Source organism: Urocitellus parryii, chromosome X (genome assembly GCF_045843805.1).
Source record: "Urocitellus parryii isolate mUroPar1 chromosome X, mUroPar1.hap1, whole genome shotgun sequence".
In the NCBI taxonomy this organism is placed as follows: Eukaryota; Metazoa; Chordata; class Mammalia; order Rodentia; family Sciuridae; genus Urocitellus; species Urocitellus parryii.
Genome location: NC_135547.1, coordinates 126,197,214 through 126,217,820, shown reverse-complemented (window position 1 = coordinate 126,217,820; position 20,607 = coordinate 126,197,214). Strand labels below are relative to the sequence as shown.

At 41.4% G+C, this 20,607-nt stretch overlaps 1 protein-coding gene across 2 annotated transcripts in view; it reads left to right on the top strand.

The window, feature by feature from the left end:
* Clcn4 (chloride voltage-gated channel 4) overlaps nucleotides 1–20,607 on the top strand; it is a 72,273-nt gene that overhangs the window by 10,618 nt on the left and 41,048 nt on the right. For both annotated transcript variants that reach the window (XM_026395141.2, XM_026395142.2), the window contains exons 3-4: nucleotides 14,983–15,138; nucleotides 17,548–17,647. In XM_026395141.2, the coding sequence (XP_026250926.1) occupies nucleotides 14,995–15,138; nucleotides 17,548–17,647 (244 nt within the window). In that variant the 5' untranslated portion in view covers nucleotides 14,983–14,994. The remainder of the gene's footprint in view (nucleotides 1–14,982; nucleotides 15,139–17,547; nucleotides 17,648–20,607) is intronic.

Here is a 20,607-nt window from a genome sequence, read left to right as displayed (position 1 = left end):
AAAGAGTGTCTTTTTATTTTTTTAATTTAATTTCATTGTTTAGCTGTAGGTAGACATGATACCTTTATTTTATTTATTTGTTTTTACGTGGTGCTGAGGTTCCAACCCAGTGCCTCACATATGCTAGGCAAGTGCTCCCCCACTGAGCTACAGCTCCAGCCCCAACAGAGCTTCTTGTATCTGTGGGATTATAGTCTAGTAGTTCAAATTCTTCTGTAGAACAGCATTTTCTATAGTGAATCTTCTGATTAGCTTATCAAAAATTATTTCAGAGAAACTTCTTGAGAGAGTTTAAAGGGATTTTGAGGCAGGTGGGGATGGAACCCAGGGCCTTTGCATGCTAAGCCACATTCTACCACCTAGTTACACCCCTGGCCCCTTGAAAGGAATTAAAAACCAACTTCCCTCTTGATCCCCTCCCTCCACTTGCATGAGAACAACAAAGAGGGGTTTGTCTTGAGGACTGCTTGAGAAACTGGCAGGTTGTGGCGCTTATAGCCTCTATTCCTGGTTCAGAGTCCATTCCTTTGGCCCCAGCAACTTTGTGTCAAATGCCTGCGGTGAGATATCAGTCAGGATGCTTGGTTGCTGCACTTGGCAGGATGTTTGTATTTGTCAGCTCAACTTTTTTTTTCATGGATGAAAAATTATAAGAGAAAACTCAAGATAAATTCAAAAAGCAAATGAAACAGAACCAGTAGGGGAGAGCAAGTTCTGCCCTTCACACATGCCTCGCTCAGATTATAAAACTCACGATGGTGCGTTTTACATTTCTCCTGACCCCAGTTGAGTTTCCACAGTCATTTTGCCCTCTCTATGTGCACAGATAAAACATTGTTCTTATATCCATTCTTGAGTATGCCCATGCAGAGATGTCTAAAGCATCTGATTGACTACTTGATAGAGTTGCATATCTATAGGTTGATATAGTATTAATTATACTCTTTGTAGAATAGAGATAGTACATGTGGCTGGCTAAACTTTTTGGGTTTAGTAAATATTATTACTCCATAGCAGGGTTCAGCAAATGCTTCTTTAAAGGTCTGGATAGTAAATAGACTTGAGTAAAACAGGCCTCAGCTCTCAAGGAGCTCACAGCCAAACAGAGGAGCAAGCAAGTTTGAAAATTATTATTCCAACAAAATGCAGTTTATGAATAAGATCAATATGAAAAATATTTGTCATTAAACACAACGGACAGGATATAGGGCATGAAGTAGAACCAGAGGTAAGGAGGGAATAAAAGATTATACTAGACTACCAGTTTGCATGTGGGCCCCGGAGCAGCAACATCAGCTTCCCTGGGAGCTAAAATGCAGAATCTGAGGCCCTGCACAGCACTGCTGAAGCCAGGAGCTTGACATGTGGTGGGGCGGGGCCTGGAGCTGTCCCATCCTCCTGGTAGTGCTGACACAGGCTCAGGTTTTAAAACCACTGACCTGGGCAGTTATCTGCCACCAGTGTTCTGCTGGGGGGCTTGTGACAGGCCATTTTGGTACTTAGATTGTCCTTTAAATGCAGAGGCCTTGGCACAGCTTGGCTCTTTTTCTTGGGGGACTGATCATCCATTCCTATCAATAAAGTGTATCAGGGAGATTCTCTGAATTCTTACCTGGAGGAAAAGTTTTGCTTTGTCCATTAATACTGCATAACCATTCTTCTTCTTTTAGGGTTTGTCCTTTTGGTGTCATTTGTTAAAACTCTTTGGCTCTTAGTTATGAAGATTTGCCCATTTCTATGAGATAAAAAAAAAACCCCAAACAAAAAACCCACTCACATGAGTTTTACAAAGGCCAAGGTATAACTAACTGAAGAAATGTATGGTACTATGTGATGCTGCCTGTTTGTGTGGTCTCCCAAGTGGAACTTGAGGCCAAGTTTCTAGTGCAAGGACTGTTTGGGGGAGGTGCAGGGACTCCTAGGGGCAGAGCAGGGAAATGAGACCAGGAAGGGAAAGCAGCCATCAGCTATCAATGCTGTTCCTGCAACTATGACCAGAGCTTAACTCAGCATTTAGGAAACTCTAGGAAATGATGCTTGCTATTTCAAGACCCTCAAGATCACCTCTGGCCCAAGAACTCAGCATGTCATACTCATGGCTATGATTTATTACAGTGAAAGGATACAGAGCCAAATCAGCAAAGGGAAAAGTTGCAAGGCAAATCTAGGGGAAACCAGGCATGTGCTTCTGAGAATCCAGTTGGAGGTATGCAGGGCTTGCTTCATTATACCTGTGAGTTGACAACCCTTGCAAAATGTTGTCCACCAGGAAAGCTAGTTAGAGACTCAGTATCCAGGGATTTTATTGGTAGCTGGTTACCTAGGCACACTCTGCCTAAAATGTATCAAAATTCCAGGCTCTTAGAAGGAAAGCAGGCACTCAGCATAATTCATATTTGGACAGTTTAGGCACAGTGAATCATTCTTATTGGTTCTGAGAATGGCAGGAACCCTTCCCAAACCCAAGTTCCCAGATGCCAGCCAAGGGCAAGCAGACCTCTTAAGGAGAGCAGCCTCAGGCCTGCTACATTGTCTTTTCTGCACGGGTACAAAGCACAGGCCTGGAAATGACCCAGTTCAGGGTCAGGAGAGTGGAGATATTTTGACATCAGTTCTGCTTCCAATGATGCCTTTCAGACATGTTATATGAATAAAGTTACTTTCTGTGGGTCTCAAACAATGCTGTCAGGCACAGGATACCATTGGAAACCAGCTGGAATTTACCAGAAGTTTTGGACTGATCTGAGTGGTGCACTGGCAACATTAGATGCAGTAGTCACTCTAGAAATTGGGTGAGGACAACAAAGCCATGTATACAGAGTGGTTTGTATGCATATGATCATGTGGCAGTGTTACAACTGTGGGTGAAGTTATCAAGGTCAAGGCTTCCTACCTAACATCCTTAGGATGTGGCAGGAATCCCTGCTATAGGATATTGCTGAGCCAGGAGTTGTAGAAAGAGTCACAGGTATATACCTCCTCCTGTTGTCTGCCTATTAGCAAGGAAGGGAAAGTGTGTGTGTGTGTGTGTGTGTGTGTGTGTGTGTATGTGTGTGTGTGTTTGTGTATGTCAGAGTGTGTGTAAGTACATGTGTGTATAAGAATGTGTGTGAGCATTTGTTTTTATTTATTTTTTTATTTTAGATAAAATACACGTTTATTCATTTACTTAAAATTTAGGAGGAAAAAAGAAAATACAAATAATATGGAGATTGTATGGAGATAATATGGAGTTTGCTCTGTCTTCCATAATAAAAGCCCATATACTAGGTGGCTTAAACAACAGAAATTCATTTTCTCACAATTCTGGAGCCTGGGAGTCTGAGATCAAGGAGTTGGCAGAGTTGTTTTTTCCTGAGGCCTCTGTTATTTGCATGTAGGTCAATGTCTTCTTCTCATGTCTTCACATTGTATTCCCTTTTTGTGTACCTGTGTCCTACTTTCTCTTTTATTCTGTTTTTCTAAGCAATAACCTTTGACCATTCTTTTTTAAAAATAATTATTTTATTGTTATGTATTCATTTTTCATTTATTTTATTTATTCATTTATTTTTATGTGGTGCTAAGGATCGAACCCAGTGCCTCACACATGCTAGGCAAGTGCTCTGTCACTGAGGAATAGCTCCAGTCTTCCTTGGATCATTCTTTAGTTGGCTATTTGGTTTCAAAGGTTTAGTCCATGGTCAGCTGACTCCATAGCTCTGGTCCCAGGTAAGGCAGAACATCATGGCAGAGGAAAGCTGCTCAGTTCATGACAGCCAGGAAGTAGAGCTCTTCTGTTTTATTTTTAAACTTCCACTTTTAATGTTTCAATTTTGAGCAGCACAAATAGGCAGATAAAGAAGTGTTTTGTTACATCCTCAAACATTGTGGCAAATTTTTTTTGCTTCCATCCACACAAGCAGATTAAGAGAACACAGCTCTGTTATATAATTTGAAGACAGTGATTAATTTGTCCTGGACTGTAGGGCTTAAGCATGGCATGTTGTATGCGCAGAGACTAATGGTCTGAATAAAGGTAGGCCAGAGTATCCTCATTCTGTGCAAGCTCTGGTTTACTCCCTGTTTCAGAGAACTGAGTGGAAAATGAGGAGCTGGGGACCAGCTTGTCTGGCTGTTGGCAGCTCAGTGGGGGCACATAACACACCCACGTTTGACTGTGGAGCTTAGGTTCTCTGAACTCCCCCCACACCCCCGTGGCCTACTTTCAGCCATTTTGGGGTGTTTATTTTAGATATATCTTCCATATATGTTGCTGAATATCTTAAATAATTGTAAAATAAACAACTGTGTCACCCCCTACCACCCAGGTCAAGACCAAATGTTTACATTGTTGGCATCTTCTGTCCCTATCCATCACTCCCCCTTCCTCCCTCAAATCACTCTCCTGACTTCTACTATGCTTGTATCTCTGATTTGCTTTGTAGATTTGCCACTAATTATGCATTCCCGAGAAGCATAGTTTACTTCTGACTGTTTTTGAACGTTACATAGTGTGTATTTTAATGTGTTTGCTCAGTATTCTGTTTAAAAGTTGTCAGTTGCAGGTATCTTTGGTGATGTATACATAAATCAGAGCAGGCTAGAAGAGAAACCACTGAAGGTGTCAGAGAAACTGCCACAGGTTGGAGACGGAATTATTCTGGTGATCATTTCTTGGGGTGGAACTGGAGCCTTGTGCTATGTGGCAACCTGAGGTAAGGGCTGCTGGGCAAGCCTAGGGGAGGAGCACAGATGAGAGGGCAGGGTAGGGAGGAGGAGCTAAATGTTGGAGCCTAGATGCGGAAAGATGGAGGCCGTCCTCCTGTAGGTTGTTGCTGACCTGTGGACTCTAGTGGAGCTCCCTCTGGTGGCCATATGCTACTATGATATTGCCTCTGAGCCCAGGGGCACCCAGCCTCGTGGCCTTTACAGGAGCCGCCAGCCAGCAGACATCAGTCCTCAGCTCAGCACCTTGTGTGGTCCATGTAGGTTGCAAGAAAAGGAGCTTTGAAAGACTGCTTGTGAAGAGTTATTGGAGCTTCTGGAAAATCTGTAAGAAATGAAACTTTTGGGGTGTTTATTTTTAGATGCCATATGACCAATCCCTGCCTCTGAGCTTGATATTCTCAGGTCCTCTCCTGAGGCTAGTGGTTCTAAAATTCTTAGTGTTCTGTTCATGGTGTTCATCAACACTACAGGCAAGCTCTAGTTGCAGTGATCTTGAATACTTTGTTAGAGCCATGGTGTGATTATTTTTTAATTAAGGAGCTAAGGCACCTGGAATCTGGAAGCATTTGGATCGCTGATTAGTTGGAGAAATCTTTCAGATTGTAGGATCTCAGAAACCTCAGCATATATGTGTGTGTGTGTGTGTGTGTATGTATTAGGAATTGCCTTTTATTTTTCCAAAACTTCAAGGTTGAAATGTTGCTAATGATGTCCAGTAGTTGCATTTCGGGGATGCCATCCTTCCCTTAAATAATTCTATGAGGAATGACTATAGCTCTTTATCTTTTAACTTTTCCCAGTGTATCAGGATGATTTTCTGGGTCCCATTGGTAGGTAAGAGTTGTAAGTGTACTGATAGCTCGGGTTCCTCCAACAGGAGCCTGGCAGGTAGCTGTGGTATAAACAAGGAGCCAACAACTCAGTCTGCACACAGAATCCAGTCCCTTAATTGTTTTTGTAAATAAAGTTATTAACACATAGCCACACCCTTGCATTTACATATTGATGGTGGCTGCTTTGTACTATAATGGCAGAGTGCAGAAATTGCAACAGAGACCATAGGACCCACAGAACCAAAAATATTTACCATCTGGCCCCTTATGGGAAACATTTACTAACCCCTGACTATCAGTTCAGCCTTTTTGAGAGGACAGGAAAGAGAAAGGTGGCCAGAAAGGCTCAGGAGACTCAGACGAGATTTTAGTGGCAGTTTCTCCCAGGTTCACTCTGGTAGAGGACTCTGCTGATGGCCAGCTTTCCTTACAGATTGAGACTTTTTCATCTTTGAATCTGAATTGTAACTTTCTGTTAAATTTGTCCAAGTCTTCTGGGGGTTAGTTAAATAAGCAAATAATATGACATGGTCTGATTTGGGAGAGGAATGCTGGCATAAAAATTGTCAGGTTCCTATGGCACCTGGCCACTGCTGGGCAGAGAGACAAGGGGGGCAGGTAGAAGGTCACAATATGTTATGAGTGGGTGTAAAATATGTTGGCAGAATGCTGTGTAATGTCTCCAAATGGAAAACTACCCAAATATCTATCAACAACAGAATGGAGTAGTACATTGAGGTTTATTACCATAGTCAAATAACATAGAATAGCCCAATCCAGGTCACCACCTACTTTTGTAGAGCTCATGAGCTAAGAATGGTTTTTGCATTTTTATATGTTGAAAAAAACTGAAAAAGAATAATATGTTGTGACATGTGGAGATTATATAAGATTTGAATTTTAATGGCCATAAATAGTTTTACTGAAATATAGCTTCAGTCGTTAATCTGTATACTGTCTCTGGCTGCTTTTTAATGACAACTCGGAGTTCAGTAGACCCAAAAAAGACTAAATGGCTTACAACGCTTCAAATATTTCCTACCTGGCCCTTGGCCATCCCACTATAAGGCAAAGAGAATGAACAAATAGTAATTACACTCAATAGCATGGGTAGATCTTACCACATAATGTAGAACACAAGAAGCTGGAAACAAAAGATTTCATTTATATAAAGTTCCAAAACAAGCAAGAGGAATGTATGATATGAGAGTCAGAATAGTGTTTACCATTAACAGTGGGACAGGAATTGGAGGGCCATGAGAAGGCTTCTGGGGTCAAGTTTTCTTCCTTGGCCTGAGTGCTGGTTTGTTGAGGGCCACAGCCGAGTAGGGATGATGCATGGCATTTTTGCCAGAACGAGTGGTTGAGAGGTGACGCCAGCAAGCCATTGAGATGATGATGGTTATGTTAAGCTGTGTTTTCAATTGTATATTAGACCCCTGCTGTCCGCCTTGGCCTGCTACTTTGGAGTTCTCCCGGATTCCTGGGGAGTTCGCATTGGTTGGGGAAGTGCCGGAAGAGGAGGGATTTCCGGAGGAGGGATTTCCGGTTGGTGTGTGGTGTGTCCCGGGAGAAGGCCGCCTGCGTGGGCATTCGGGTGGCCTTTGCGGGAGTGCGGAGAATAAACGCATTCCTATTTTGAACCTACAAGGCTGTGTGGCGGCTCGGCTATTTTGTGCCCAGCCAGACTGCGGCACTGGTTAATTGGGTAAGTTTCCTTTGTGAAAATTTGTGGAGAGGTATACTTATAATTTTTGTATTTTTGTGGATAGATATTTACTTCAATGAAAAGGTTACTAAAAAAGTGATTTCCAGGACTGTGTATAGTTCAGTGGTAGAGCATGTGCTTTGCTTGCATAGGCCCTGGGTTTAACCACGAGCACAAAACAAACAAATCAGAAAACAGAAGTGATTTCCATCTGACAGCTCCTCCAGTGGTTAAACACCAGTTTACTGTGGACCCAGAAGTTTCACTCCTAAGTGTATGCCCAAGAAAAATGAAAACATGTCCACACAAAGACTCTACAAGAATGTTCATAATAGCATTATTCATATCAGCTTTAAAGTAGAAGTAACCCAAATAGATAGCAACTGATGAATGGATAAACAAATGTGATATAGTTACACAATGGAATAGTATTTTACGATAAAAAGAAATGAAGTACTAACATAGACTACTGCATGGGTGAATCTTGAAAATGTTAAGTGAAGGAAGCCAGACACAAAAGGCCATATATTGCATGATTCTATTTATGGGAAATGTCCAGAATAGGCAAATACATAGAGAGAAAATAGATTAGTGGTTGTCTGGTGATTGATTGGAGAAGGAAGTGTGGTATGGGGTTACTTTTAGGGAGATAAGAACATTCTGGAATTGGATAGTGGTGATGTTGTACAAGTTTATAATTATACCCCCAAAACCTCACTGAATCATAAACATTAAAAGTGAATGTTATAGTATATGAAATATATCTAAAAGAATGCTTAAAATAGATTGTGGCTGTACCTACCCTGTGCATCTATACAAGTCAGAAGGAAAAGATCCTGAGGCCACAGCCATCTTGTTTATGTTTCTGCTGCTACTTTAAGTGCAGATAACTTGAAGAAAGACCTGGATTTTCAACCAGGTAATACAGACCCATCCCCTGGATCCAAACCACTGGAGTAGCACAAAGCAGTGTTTCTAGGATTCAGCGAAAATTGGCATGTTAGATCTGCTACTTTTGCTTACTATAACTGCAGTTCTCAGAAAAAAGCAGGACAAACTGAAAGATTGTAGATAACTCACTTCCCAGACATCTCCTGTGATTATATCCAACTCCACTCCCATTTCCCTGATCTCTGTTTTCCTTTGGTCTGAGGGGAGAGAGGGGAGAATCTTTGCAGCAGCTACTGTTGTGTGTTCCCATTGTCCAGCAAGGACTGTTGCAGGTTACCACAAGACTCCACTGCCTACCTCTAGGTGTTTTTTTTAAATGTATATTTGTCACTCTCTTTTGGGTTACACTTTTTGGTTCTTGCTTGATTTTGAGGATATGAGATGATCATCCAGATTATCTCAGAGTTTTAATTTCACAGACACTGAAGAGTTCAATCTTAGGATTTTCTGTTTTGTAATGACTGATAAAAATGGCTGGCAATGAGATGACTCTGAGATTTCTGGAAAGTTCCACAGGCCTAAACATTATCTGTGGCAGAGACAAATAGTTTTTATGAAAGAAAAACAGGTTTGATTGTCCCAAAGCTGGTAAAAGGAGCAGGTATTAACTTTTAATCTCTGTTTCCTGTGTTAGGGAGGAGGTGGGGAGCACCTGAGAAACAGCCCACTCCAGGGCTCTGAGTTGAGAGAGGAGATGTGCTGAGGGCCAGGGAGGGTCATCGGAGGTCACACAGTCAGACTAGGGATTTGTGTAAATCCCTCCTTAAGTGATCTTGCCACTTTGAATAGAGTTATATTAGATTTGAAAGGAAATGGCCTCTAATAAATGAAAATACTTGGTAAAGTTTTAGGAAAAAGATTTTTAAAGTATTAGGCATAGAGTCATGATTTAATGGCTTTGGTGATTACCCTAACTGCCTGTAGAAGAATTGGAGTTCATCAGGTGCCCCCTGTCAGCTGCAGACTCCAGAGGAGTGATTAGATAAACTTTGGAAATGAGGCAATATGCAGGGCATAAGGAAAGTGTGTTTTCATGAAACACCTTTGATTTTAGGTGAACACTTAAACAGAGCATTAACTACACTGGGTACAATGTGCTTTACAAATGTCAGCTCATTCAGCTTTGTAACAACACCTAAGGCAGGTGCCGCTACTATCCCCTTTTCATAGATGGGGAGGCCGAAGTATGGTAATGTTCAGCAACTTGCCCCAAATCACACAGCTAGGTAGTGGCACAGATGAAAGTTGGAGCTAGGAAGTGCTATGTCAGAGTCTGTTTCTAGCCTCTATGCAGTGCTGCCTCTCATGAAAAATGCTCAAAATATAGAGGGAAAAAGCACAACAATAAAGAAATAGCTATATCACATTGCCCATTTATTTTAAAATGCATCTATGAAAAATATAGTAATATGTTATAGTGATTCACTGTCTAGGGTATGTTGACAGATAATCATTGTTTTCTTCTGGATACTTTTCTGTATTTGTGAAGAGTTTTTATAAGTTGGGTGGTCAGTTTAATTTTTCAAAAATAGCCACAACAGAATGGTTCCTGGCTGCTCCTCCAGAGCCTTTCCATTTCCCCACCCAGAGGTAGTGTTTATTTTCTCTCTACTTGGACCTGGGTGGGCTTTTGTAATTGCCTCAATGGATGGCATGTGGAAGAAGGGCAATTGCCTGACTTCTGTGGCTAGGCCAGGTGGTACCATACAGCTTCTGCCTCATCTATGTCTGGACACAATTACTTTGGAGACCAGAGCCTGCAAGTGAGAAGCCATGCCATCTAGTACCACCATGCTGAGGTGGACACATGGAGATGCCCAGGAAGCCCCAGTTGCTCTAATCCCCAACTGTTGAATCTTACAGACCAGACACAGAGGTGTGAGTAAACAGGTCTTCAGATGACTCCAACCCTGTCTGGCCACAGCCTTAAGAGAGACCCCAGGTGATAACCATCTAGCAGAGCCCAGTCAAACCAAGGCAATATAAAGAGATGATTATTTCTAAGTTGTTGGGTTGGGGGATCTGCAATAGATTATTGATAGGGCTTTTTAAAAAAAACTTTTATGGTTATATACAACAGTGAGAGGCACAGTGATAGTGTAAGGGGAAAAGGACAGAGAGATTGCTCTTAGTCCTGCTGATTCAGGCTGAGAGAGAAAAAACCTGCCCAGCAGACTCCTAGGCTGCCATGCAGGGTGCACCTTCCTCCCTATGTCCTGTTCTTTACATAGTAGCAGCAGGTCAAGGTTCTAACCCTGGTCTTTTTTCATATTTTTATTAGTGCAATATAATTATATATAATAATGGGAATTGTTGCTACACATTCATATATGCACATGATATAACAATATAATTTGGTCAATATCATTCCCTAGTATTTCCCCTTTCCCTCTTCTCCTCCCTCCCCACTGGTCCCTTTCCTGTACTCTATTGGGCTTCCTTCAATTTTCCTGAGATCCTCACCACCACCTTTCTTTTCCTTATCTTCCACACATGAAAGAAAACACATTACTCTTGACTTTCTGAGTTTGGCTTATTTCACTTAACATAATACTTTTGAGTTCTATCTGTTTACCTGTAAATGACATAATTTCATTCTTTATGGCTAAGTGAACTCCATTATGTATATATAACACATTTTCTTTATCCATTCATCCACTGATGGACACCTGCCTCTTCTCACATGTGTTTCTTTTCTCTCTTTCCTGAGTCTTTTATCCTATTTGTGATGAAATTAGATCTTAGGCATTTTTGGTGAGTGCATAAATGGAATCTACAAAACTTCTGTAATGGGGCCTTGCCTCTGTCACCCCAGTGATTCAGAAATACACACACATTTAAATGAACTCAAGATATGTTATTGAACATGAACTCTGTGCTGGGCCTGGCAATGGAGATGCAGCAGGTATGCAGTTGTTGATGACTACAGAGGGTCTCCCTGGAGTGGGAAGGTATTTGTTGCCATGATGTAATTGAGACTTCTGTGAAAGACTCTTTGAGGAGGCCAAGGAACGTTCCTTCAACAATTTCTGGGAAAATTAATGCTAGTTGCATAGAGGGGGATGAACAGAACAGAGTTCTGGAGGGTGAATGGGAGCTTTCCAGACAAAGGAGAGAAAAACTGTTCAAAGTGGAGAGAACAGCACATTCAAAGGAATGGGTTTCTGCCTGATATTTGGTGAGACATGCTGAGAACTATGAGTAGCCTGAGGTAGTGGGTTCTATATTTAGTCAAGCCTTGATTATACTTAGAATCTGTCCTGCTTGATCTTGATCTGGGCGATTTCCTGCTTTTTTTCATCCTCTAGAACCCATTACATTATTGCCAACAGTCAACTGTACAAAGTCCAGGTTTCCCTGAAATGATACAGATCCCTGTTCTGAGGTTGAGCCAATACATTCAGAGTTGCTTTCAACATCAAAGTCATAAATATATTATAGATGCTATCACAGTTAACACATGCTTCTTTTTGTTGGGCCTTGGTGGAGTGAATTTTACTGGCCAGATTCTGTTGTTATCACTTGCTGTTGAAGACTTTGATCTGGCATCTTGAGGTCTTCATGTTGAGACCAAACTGGCTGATACTTTCTTGCTTTGAGGGATGAAATAAAAGACTAGGTGTCTTGCAGGCCTCCCTTTGTAGGTAAATAACGGTTATGTAGGAGAGATGTTATCTTGTCAGGCAGGATAACACTAGCATGGATTAGGGCAAATTTTGTTCAATCCTTCTCTGCTGGTGGCTTTGTCATTTGTTGCTATTGTGACCCTTCTCCCCTGGAGTTGGTCTGCATTGCCACAGATAACTTGACTTGTCTTCCTTTTCCTCTTCCTTGGAGCCCAAGAAAATTCTCTCTTATCAGTTGTTATGATGCCCCTAGCTCCTCCTTACCTCCTTTGCTCCTCCCCCTGAAGCATAGAGACTCTGCAGATTAGATCATGTTTATTTTCCTCTACCAATTTTGTGCCTATTATCATGCCCATGACATGCTCCATCAAAGTTTAAGGATGTATTTGTTCTCCAGAATGACTTTCCATTTCAAGCATTATTGTCTGGAGTTGTTGCTTATCTGGAGATTTGGTTTAGTTTCAGGTAGTATCAACTCCCTTTTAACAGAAGGTTCAAGTCTCTGCAATTCTTTTCTATGCTCTGAGCTTTTCTGACCAGGGCTCTGTCCATCATCTTATTTTTCCCATTAGAAATTTTCTTTACCACATATAATAGGAGATTATGACCATCTTGTTTCTGTAGAAATCAGAATGAAATCTCTGCTTTCTAATTTTATTTCTTCCCTTATCTTATTGGTTATGTTATTGGTTGCTACTGACTTATGCAATATGATTCTTCCCTGGGCCCTCATCAATGGGTGTAGTTTCAACTTGACACAGCTCAGACCTCAAACTTTGAGAGTTTTAAAGTAGCTGAGTTGCACATATGGTCAATAAATCAATCACTGTGGCCACTTTATTGCTTGTAAGTTGATTACCCTACTTTGCCCATAGTGACTTTTCAATTTGATTAAAATGCAGTTTTATCAGGTGGTGGTTGAGTCCTCCAGATACATAAATACATAAAGCAATGGGAGAAGTGTGCAGTCAACTATTTTTATGACCACCTTCAAGTTTTTAACCAGCCATTCCAGCACTTTTGTGGTCCTCGTCTTACAATTCAAATTTCCATACTCTATGCCAAAGTCATTTTTTATTTAGTGCATATTCCAAGCTCTTGTGTCTGTAACAGTGTATTATTTCTTCTGCTAACTGGGGTGATCATCAGTCCTGCTGCAAAGCATTTTCTATATCTTAGATGAGCTCCTCTGTGATCTGTAAAGCAGGCTCTGATGGCAGTGGAACAGGGAAGATGTGTTGGTTCATTCCTGATTGTTTTCTGGACCATAGGAGCCCAAATGTGGGAATGGAATTGTTATCTTAGAAAAGGAAGGGGACTTCAACTTTCCTTCTGTCCTAGCAGCAGGAGCCATTTTAACTGTATCTTAAGAAAAATTTAAAACGAGCATCTGCACTGGAGCTCCTTGCCCAGGACAGTGTGCCCACAGCTCTGCATGGCTCCTGGCAGGTTCTCCTGCCTTTCTTATCCATCTCCATATTGGCTCCCCTAGTGCAGAGGGTTGCTGCTATTTGCAGATTGCTTTGGCTCCTACCAATGAATTAAATTCTCATCAGTGTTTTCACTCTGCTGTTACTGTACATTTGGAATGTCAATGATGAAACTACGTGGACTACTACCTCAGAGGCCTCCTTTACCTCTCAGGGAAACCAGTTATCTGTTTGGTTGCAATTTTGGGCCTCTTTATCCCTCACCTTTTGTGACCTTCCTTTTGCTTCACTTGAGATTTTCCATAAATATGTGTAGTCGATCCTCAATTGCAGACTCCTTATTTGCAACTTTGCCTATTTGCTAAAATTTATTTGTAGCCCCTGTGTTAGTCAGTTTTCTGTCACTATAACAAAACACTTGAGATAATCCACTTTAAAGTAGAAAAGATTTATTTTGGATTACAGTTCTGGAGTTCTAGTCCATAATCAATTGGTCCCCTTGCTTTGGGCCTGTGGTGAGGCAGCACATCATGGAGGGATTGTGTGGTGGAACAAAGCCACTCACTTCTTGCTCACTTCATGGCCAGGACAGGGGGGTTGGAGAAAGGAGCCATACCCCCAGTGTCCTAAGGACCTCCCACGAGGCCCCACCTCTTTTTATTTTATGGTGCTGGGGATTGAACCCAGGGCCTTTTGCATGTGAGTGACCTATATCCCCAGCCCCCCCTTTTAAAAATATATATTTATTTTAGTTGTAAATGGACCTTTATTTTATTTATATATGGTGCTGAGACTCGAACCCAGGGCCTCACACATGCTAGGCAAATGCTCTACCACTCAGCCACAACCCCAGCCCCAAGGTCCCACCTTTTAAGGATTCTACCAGGACCCAAAAGCACCACCTTGGGGACAAAACCTACAACATATAAGCTTTTAGAGGACATTTAAGATCTAAAATATAGCACCCCAAAGTCAATACTTGCATTGCTTTAAAGGTCATTCATAGACAGGCATATGCAGAGTGGCAAAAGGCTTGAGTTGCCAAAAGCACATGCTATCAGTTGAGGTCAGAGAAGATGACCCTTTGCCTTTCTGATTCCACCCTTATACTTTTAGTGTTCTGTTTATTACCACATTTTCCACATTTCTCTGCTTTTTTTTTTTTTTTGTAATTTTGATGTTTAAAATGGCCCTGAAGTACAGTACTGGAGTGCTATCTAGCATTTCTAATTGTGAGAAGATTCTGATGTGTCTTGTGTAGAAAATATATGTTAGAGAAACTTTTTCAGGCATGAGTGATAGTGCTATTGGTTGTGAGTTCAATGTTAACAATACATATTAAACAGAAACCCACGTAAAACAAGGTTATGTATTGATCCAGGGAAGGCAGCTTTAGGGGATGATGAGGAATGATATGGAGAGTGCTCAGAGAGGGAAGAGATGTGTAGGAAGTGAGGCTCAGGCAAGAAGAGACTCTCAGGAACCTCTCCCGGAATTCTCCTAGGAGCAGTGATTCAGTATCTCTTAATTCAGGCTTTGAGGTGACTATAGAACTTAACTGTGATGAACAATGAGAATCAGCTGTGTTCATATTCCATGAGAGCAACAATGCCTATCCTGAAATAATATTTTCTTATATGAGAAAACAGAGCCCATGATTCTTCTTCTGCAGTGACCAAGTAGAAGTCCTGCTTATGTTTTTAATGGCCAGTTTTCTCTCATAGGTGTAACTTAGCATGGTCCATGCAGGAGCGATGAGTGGCTCTGGAAACCTGATGGATTTCCTTGACGAGCCATTCCCTGATGTGGGGACTTATGAAGACTTCCACACCATTGACTGGCTGAGGGAGAAGTCACGGGACACTGACAGACACAGAAAGGTAGGTGGCATTTGTAAGGGCCATGCCAAAGGGAATCTCTGCAATGACTGTGCCATGTTTCATTTGCAAGTTATGGAACTGGGGCTTAGGTCGCAGGTTAGGTTTTCAAGAAGAAAAAAGCTAATGGGAAAGTCAGAGATTTAAAAAGGGAATTATAATAGCAGGTGCTTTGGGTGGGAGGCTATGTCAGACTGAGGGAATGTGGTGTGGAAGCAAGGAAGGGACTCTGGAACCACATAAATTTAGGACACATCCTTCCCTTGCCACCTCCAGGCTGGGTAACTTTGGGGGTACCATTCCTTGGCCCAATTTTCTTATTCATGAGAATGGAGGTAATTATACCTAAAGATTAAATGAAATTATGTGTGTGTGTGTGAAAACACATTATCATGGTGCCTGGCATCCAGTTGGCTATCAGTATATATTGGAATGGACCACAATTCATTTATGTATCCAAGGGATCGTTTAGGAGGGATGGTTAGGGAAGGGTTTTTCAGAGAGGGTGGCATATTGGTTGGATCCTGAAGGATGGCTAAGAGTTTGCTAGTTAGAGAGAGGGGAGAGGATTCTAAACATCACTAGTGAACTTTTTAAAAAATAAATTGCCAAGGCATGAAACAACATGGCCCATTTGGGCAACTGAGGAAGATGCTAGGGTCTGGTGAAGGATTTATGGAAGGGGAGGACTAGGGATGAGTCTGGAAATGTGGGCAATGGGGCCATGTTGGGAATGACCAAGTGGGACATGGAGAGGGGTTTGTATTTTTTGTCGATGGCCACAGAATACAATAAAGATGCATTACAATAAGAGAAGCAGGACACTCTGAAGTTAGCTTAGGAGAAAGAAGGACTTCTAACTCAAAGCAGTGGAATGCTAATGGAGGAAAGGAGATCATGGGCAAGAGACATTCTGAGGAGACATGGACAGACTTTATAGGAGGTATTGGGGTCAGGAGCAGAGTGGCATCAATGAACACCTGGCTGTGGCCAGACAGGTGCAGTGGTGCCTTTGATGAAGAGAAGAAGGGAAGGGGAGGGTGAATAGCAGAGGGAGGCTGGAGTTCTGCTTTTTATGCTTTGAGTCTGAGCTGCCTGGCTGGCCTGCAGGTGGGTCGGGGGTCAGGAAATAGAATTCTACAGTTCAAGGGCTGTGGAAAGAAAATGAAGGCCCTTGGCATGTAAGTGGATGCTGAAGCTTTAGAAATGGTCAAGGTAGCCAAGATACATAGAGAGTAAAGAGGCAGTAGGGACCCTGGGAATGTCAAGATATAGTAGATGTGGGGGTGGTAGGTGGGGAACCAGAGACAGATGCTTAGAAGAAGTGGGTAGAAGAAAAGGAGGGGAACCAGCCAAGAGTGGTCCCAAGTAAGAGGAAGAGGCTGCTCACAAGGTGCCCTGCTCAGAGATGTAAATTAGGTGTGTACCAGCAACATAGGAGCCATCAGTGACCTCAGGGAGAGCAGCTTCAGAGGGGGATGAGGAACAAATGATGTGGCGAGTGCTCAGAGGAAAAAGAGAGATATGTAAGGAATATGTAACATAATCTTGTTTAGGCACAAAAATGATGCAGCCTCTATGTTCCAACATGGAAAAACATGGCAATGGGGCAGCCTTCACCCTAGAGCAAGAGTTATTAAACTATTGGCTCTCATGCCAAAGCCAGCTGGCTCCTTGTTTTATAAAGTTTTATTGGAACTCATTTATATATTATCTGTGGCCACTTTTGTGCTACGGTGGCAAAATTTCGTAGATACAACAGATACCATTTGACCTGCAGAGACCAAAATATTTACTCTCTGATCCTTTATAGAAAATGTTTGCTGACCACTGATCTGAAGGTTTGTGAGAAGGATGATGATCTCAGAGGAATATAGGATTCTCTTAATACAGGAGGAAAGGGGGTGTTCTTACCATATGCAGAGATGTATCTATCTGCTGTGGCGACTGTGATCAACACTACCTGATTCAAAGTTCTAGCCATTAAAATTTAACCTTGAAAACAAAAGTACGAAATGAAGCCTATTTAATAGACTTTTCAATGAACAGACCTTAAAACATAAGTTAGAGTAGTAACTCACATTCAAACTGGTGACTCTGAATCAATGTCTCCCTTCAGAATGGATTTTAAATAATCAAAGAGCAAATAATATTTAGTATGTTTTTTAATTAAGTGAATTTTTTGGTCCTCCAATTCTTTGGAGACTATTATGGCATCTTTATAGCTTTGTGAATTAGAAAGCCCATTCGATCACTGTGGTACATTACTGAAAGAATAATGTAACTGGGAATTTAGTTGCTTAATTACATTCATTTTCTCAATCACTCTGTTTCCCAAGGAAACCATTTTAGGGAAGAAGCATGAATTAGAAAATGTGTTCCAATCAACTGCTGTGTCTGCTTTGTTTCTAGATAACGAGCAAAAGCAAGGAGTCCATATGGGAGTTCATCAAGAGTTTGCTGGATGCATGGTCAGGATGGGTGGTGATGCTGCTCATTGGTCTGTTGGCAGGTACGTGGAAGGGTATGCAGGACTCCCAGGGAAAGCTGGAGATGCTGAAACTCTAAACACCAACTCTTTGGGAAGATATTTGGAGTATGGAGTGTTTCTCTTTTACCCCCAACACAAGGAATTTATTACTTGAAATATCTAAGAGCTAAGTACATGACCATATATTTAGCTTAAAATCTATCATCAAACCCAAGACATAGCTTCTGGAGAGCTGTGATTTTAGCATTGATACGCCCTTCCCACACAGAGCAGTGGGTGATTACCACACTATAGTTTGCTGAAAGTATATAGTTCACATCTGTTATACTTGGTTATGTAGAAGCAGCAAAATATGGAAATATTTTTATCTCTAGTCACCAAACACCATAGGAGACTGGCTTTTACTACTACTGGTAAACCCTGAAATGAACTGTAAATGTCCTACTGCATTCAAAATAATGCTAGATACCCACAATATCTGAGGTGGGCCCAGGCAGTGTACCTCCATCCCCTACATTGTTCTGACTCTCAGAGATAGTGCGTCCTTCATTTTTGTAATCCCAGTGCCATGTTTGTGAGCAGTAGATGTTTCAAAGTAAATGGATGACTATTTGGAGGGAAAACATGTCCTTTTCAAACCAAATGTACCAGCTCTCCATGGAAATTGTTGCCTGAAACTTATTTTCCTTTAAGAGGCTGTGAAGGTTAATGTCTAAGAATTTTTTTAAAATGAGCCCAACATATAGAAAGCCCCTTAATAAAAATCCTCTACATATAGCAATCTAATAATTAAGATTTTAAAATTGACTATAATACAGGCAGAATATAGTAAGTTCTCTAAGAAAGAACACTAATAGGGCACAGATATAATTTTGTGATTACAGAGGATTTTGATTGCTGGGGAATCTTTCATTTATGCCAAAGGTAATTGTAGGCAGGGCATGGTTGCTAGGCAAGAGGTCTGTCTGCTTGGGCTGCCTCCATGTTCCACAAAGAGCCTAGAAGAAATGTCTGAGGTAGGGAGGGTAGCTTGCTTTCCTACTAGTTACAGTGACTGTTTATCCGTCTCTTCAGTTCCATCCTTTTTCCCCCGGGTGGTGTTTTCCAGTGTATGATGATTAAAGCCACCAAGAAAGGGAATTGGTCTTGGGGACATAGTGTTCTGCTACCAATTTTACCTGACTGCTTCTATAAAGACCTTTGAAAGTGGGCAGAGTGGGAGCTTGTTGTGAATTTTGATGCCTTTATGTAGAAGAAATTCATAAAACCTTGCAGTGTATCATTACTCTTGGCTCCTAGGAAGGAGAAATTAATAGGGGAAATGAAGGACTCAGTATCGATATTCTGGCATCTTGCCAAAGTAAATGGCACAGCTTAGATTTATTGACTAATCTAGGGACCCCATTGGGATATCTTTAATGTATCTGATTTTGACCAGCTGGCTTCACTTGTGATCTAATTTCCATCAGTTCTTTTAGGAGGAATCATCTGGGGAATTTAAAAGATATATATACTGCTGCCTGGGCTTCAATTAAACAGCCTCTCCGGAGAGGACTTCCTGGCATTAAGTACAGACTCCATCCTTTTTCTTCCATGATTCTGACGTGAAGCCAGGGATGAGAGCCACAGAGGAAGCAGATCCCATGAGCAAACCAGCAGATGAATATAGGAGGGCAGGAATGGGAGGATATGGAGAACAAAGGTGGCTTAAATGTTCTTTTGATTTGGATGCATATCGAGGGGAAATATAGTGAGCTGTGCCTTTCCCCTACTGTTCTATTGGTGGAGAGGACTCAGGCATCGCAGTGCCTGGCCAGTCCTTCCCTCACAGGCACCCTGACCATTTTATTTGGACTCCCATGATGGGGAAGTGCAGCTGTATCTCCTCTGCAGAGCATTTGTCAGAAGACACCACTGGGTGTCGCTGTTGTATCATGCAACAAAGCTAAGGATCGACCAGAGCACAGTCAGAACCAGGACTGGCAAGAAAGATTGGGTGTGGAATAATGTGATTATAAATGAATGAAAAGTGATGCAATTTGGGCTGATCATTGAATTTTGACTCTGCATCTCTGAAGTACCCTTCCCTCGCCTTCTTTACACCTTTGTTCAAATATTTTCCATTTGAAACTTTTTCTGATCTCTTTAAAAATCACATCCTTCCCTCTCTGAGCCTATCCTATCCCCCTTACTTGCTATATGTATGTATGTAACTACTCTATTGAAATATAATTCACATACCATACAGTTAACCCATTTATGTGTAGAATTTTGGTTTTAGTGTATTCACAGAGTTGTGTAACCATCACTATGAGCAATTTTAAAATGATTTTATTGCCCCTAAAAGACCCTTTAACTATCAAGTGCCAGCCTCCCCTCTCATCCCTGGGTCACCTCTAATCTTCTTTCTGTCTCTATATATTTGCCTATTCTGAAAATTTCATATAAATGGAATCACACAATGTGGTCTTTTGTGATTAACTTCTTTCACACAGCATAATCTTTAAAGGTTAATCCATGTCATAACATGTATCAGTACTTCATTCCTTTTTATCTCCAAATATTTATTCCATTGTATGGATAGACCACATTTTGTTTACCTTTCATCCACTGATGAATAATTGCATTATTTCTGCTTTCTGGCTATTTTGAACATTGATATGAATATTTGTATACCAGTCTTTGTGTAGATGAATGTTTTCATTTCTCTTGAGCATATCCCTAGGAATGGAATTGCTTAGTCAAATGGTAACTCTGTGTTTAATATTATGTGCAACAGCCTGATTGTTTCCTGAGGTGGCTACACCATTTTAGGGTATTATATTTTCTCTCTAGTACTTATCACTTTTCCCCCACCTCATACTTGAGACTGAATCCAGGGCCTTACACATGCTTGGCAAGCGCTCTACCACTGAGTTACATCTCTACACTTTTTATTTTTCATTTTAAGGCAGGATCTTGCTAAATTGCTCAGGCTGGCC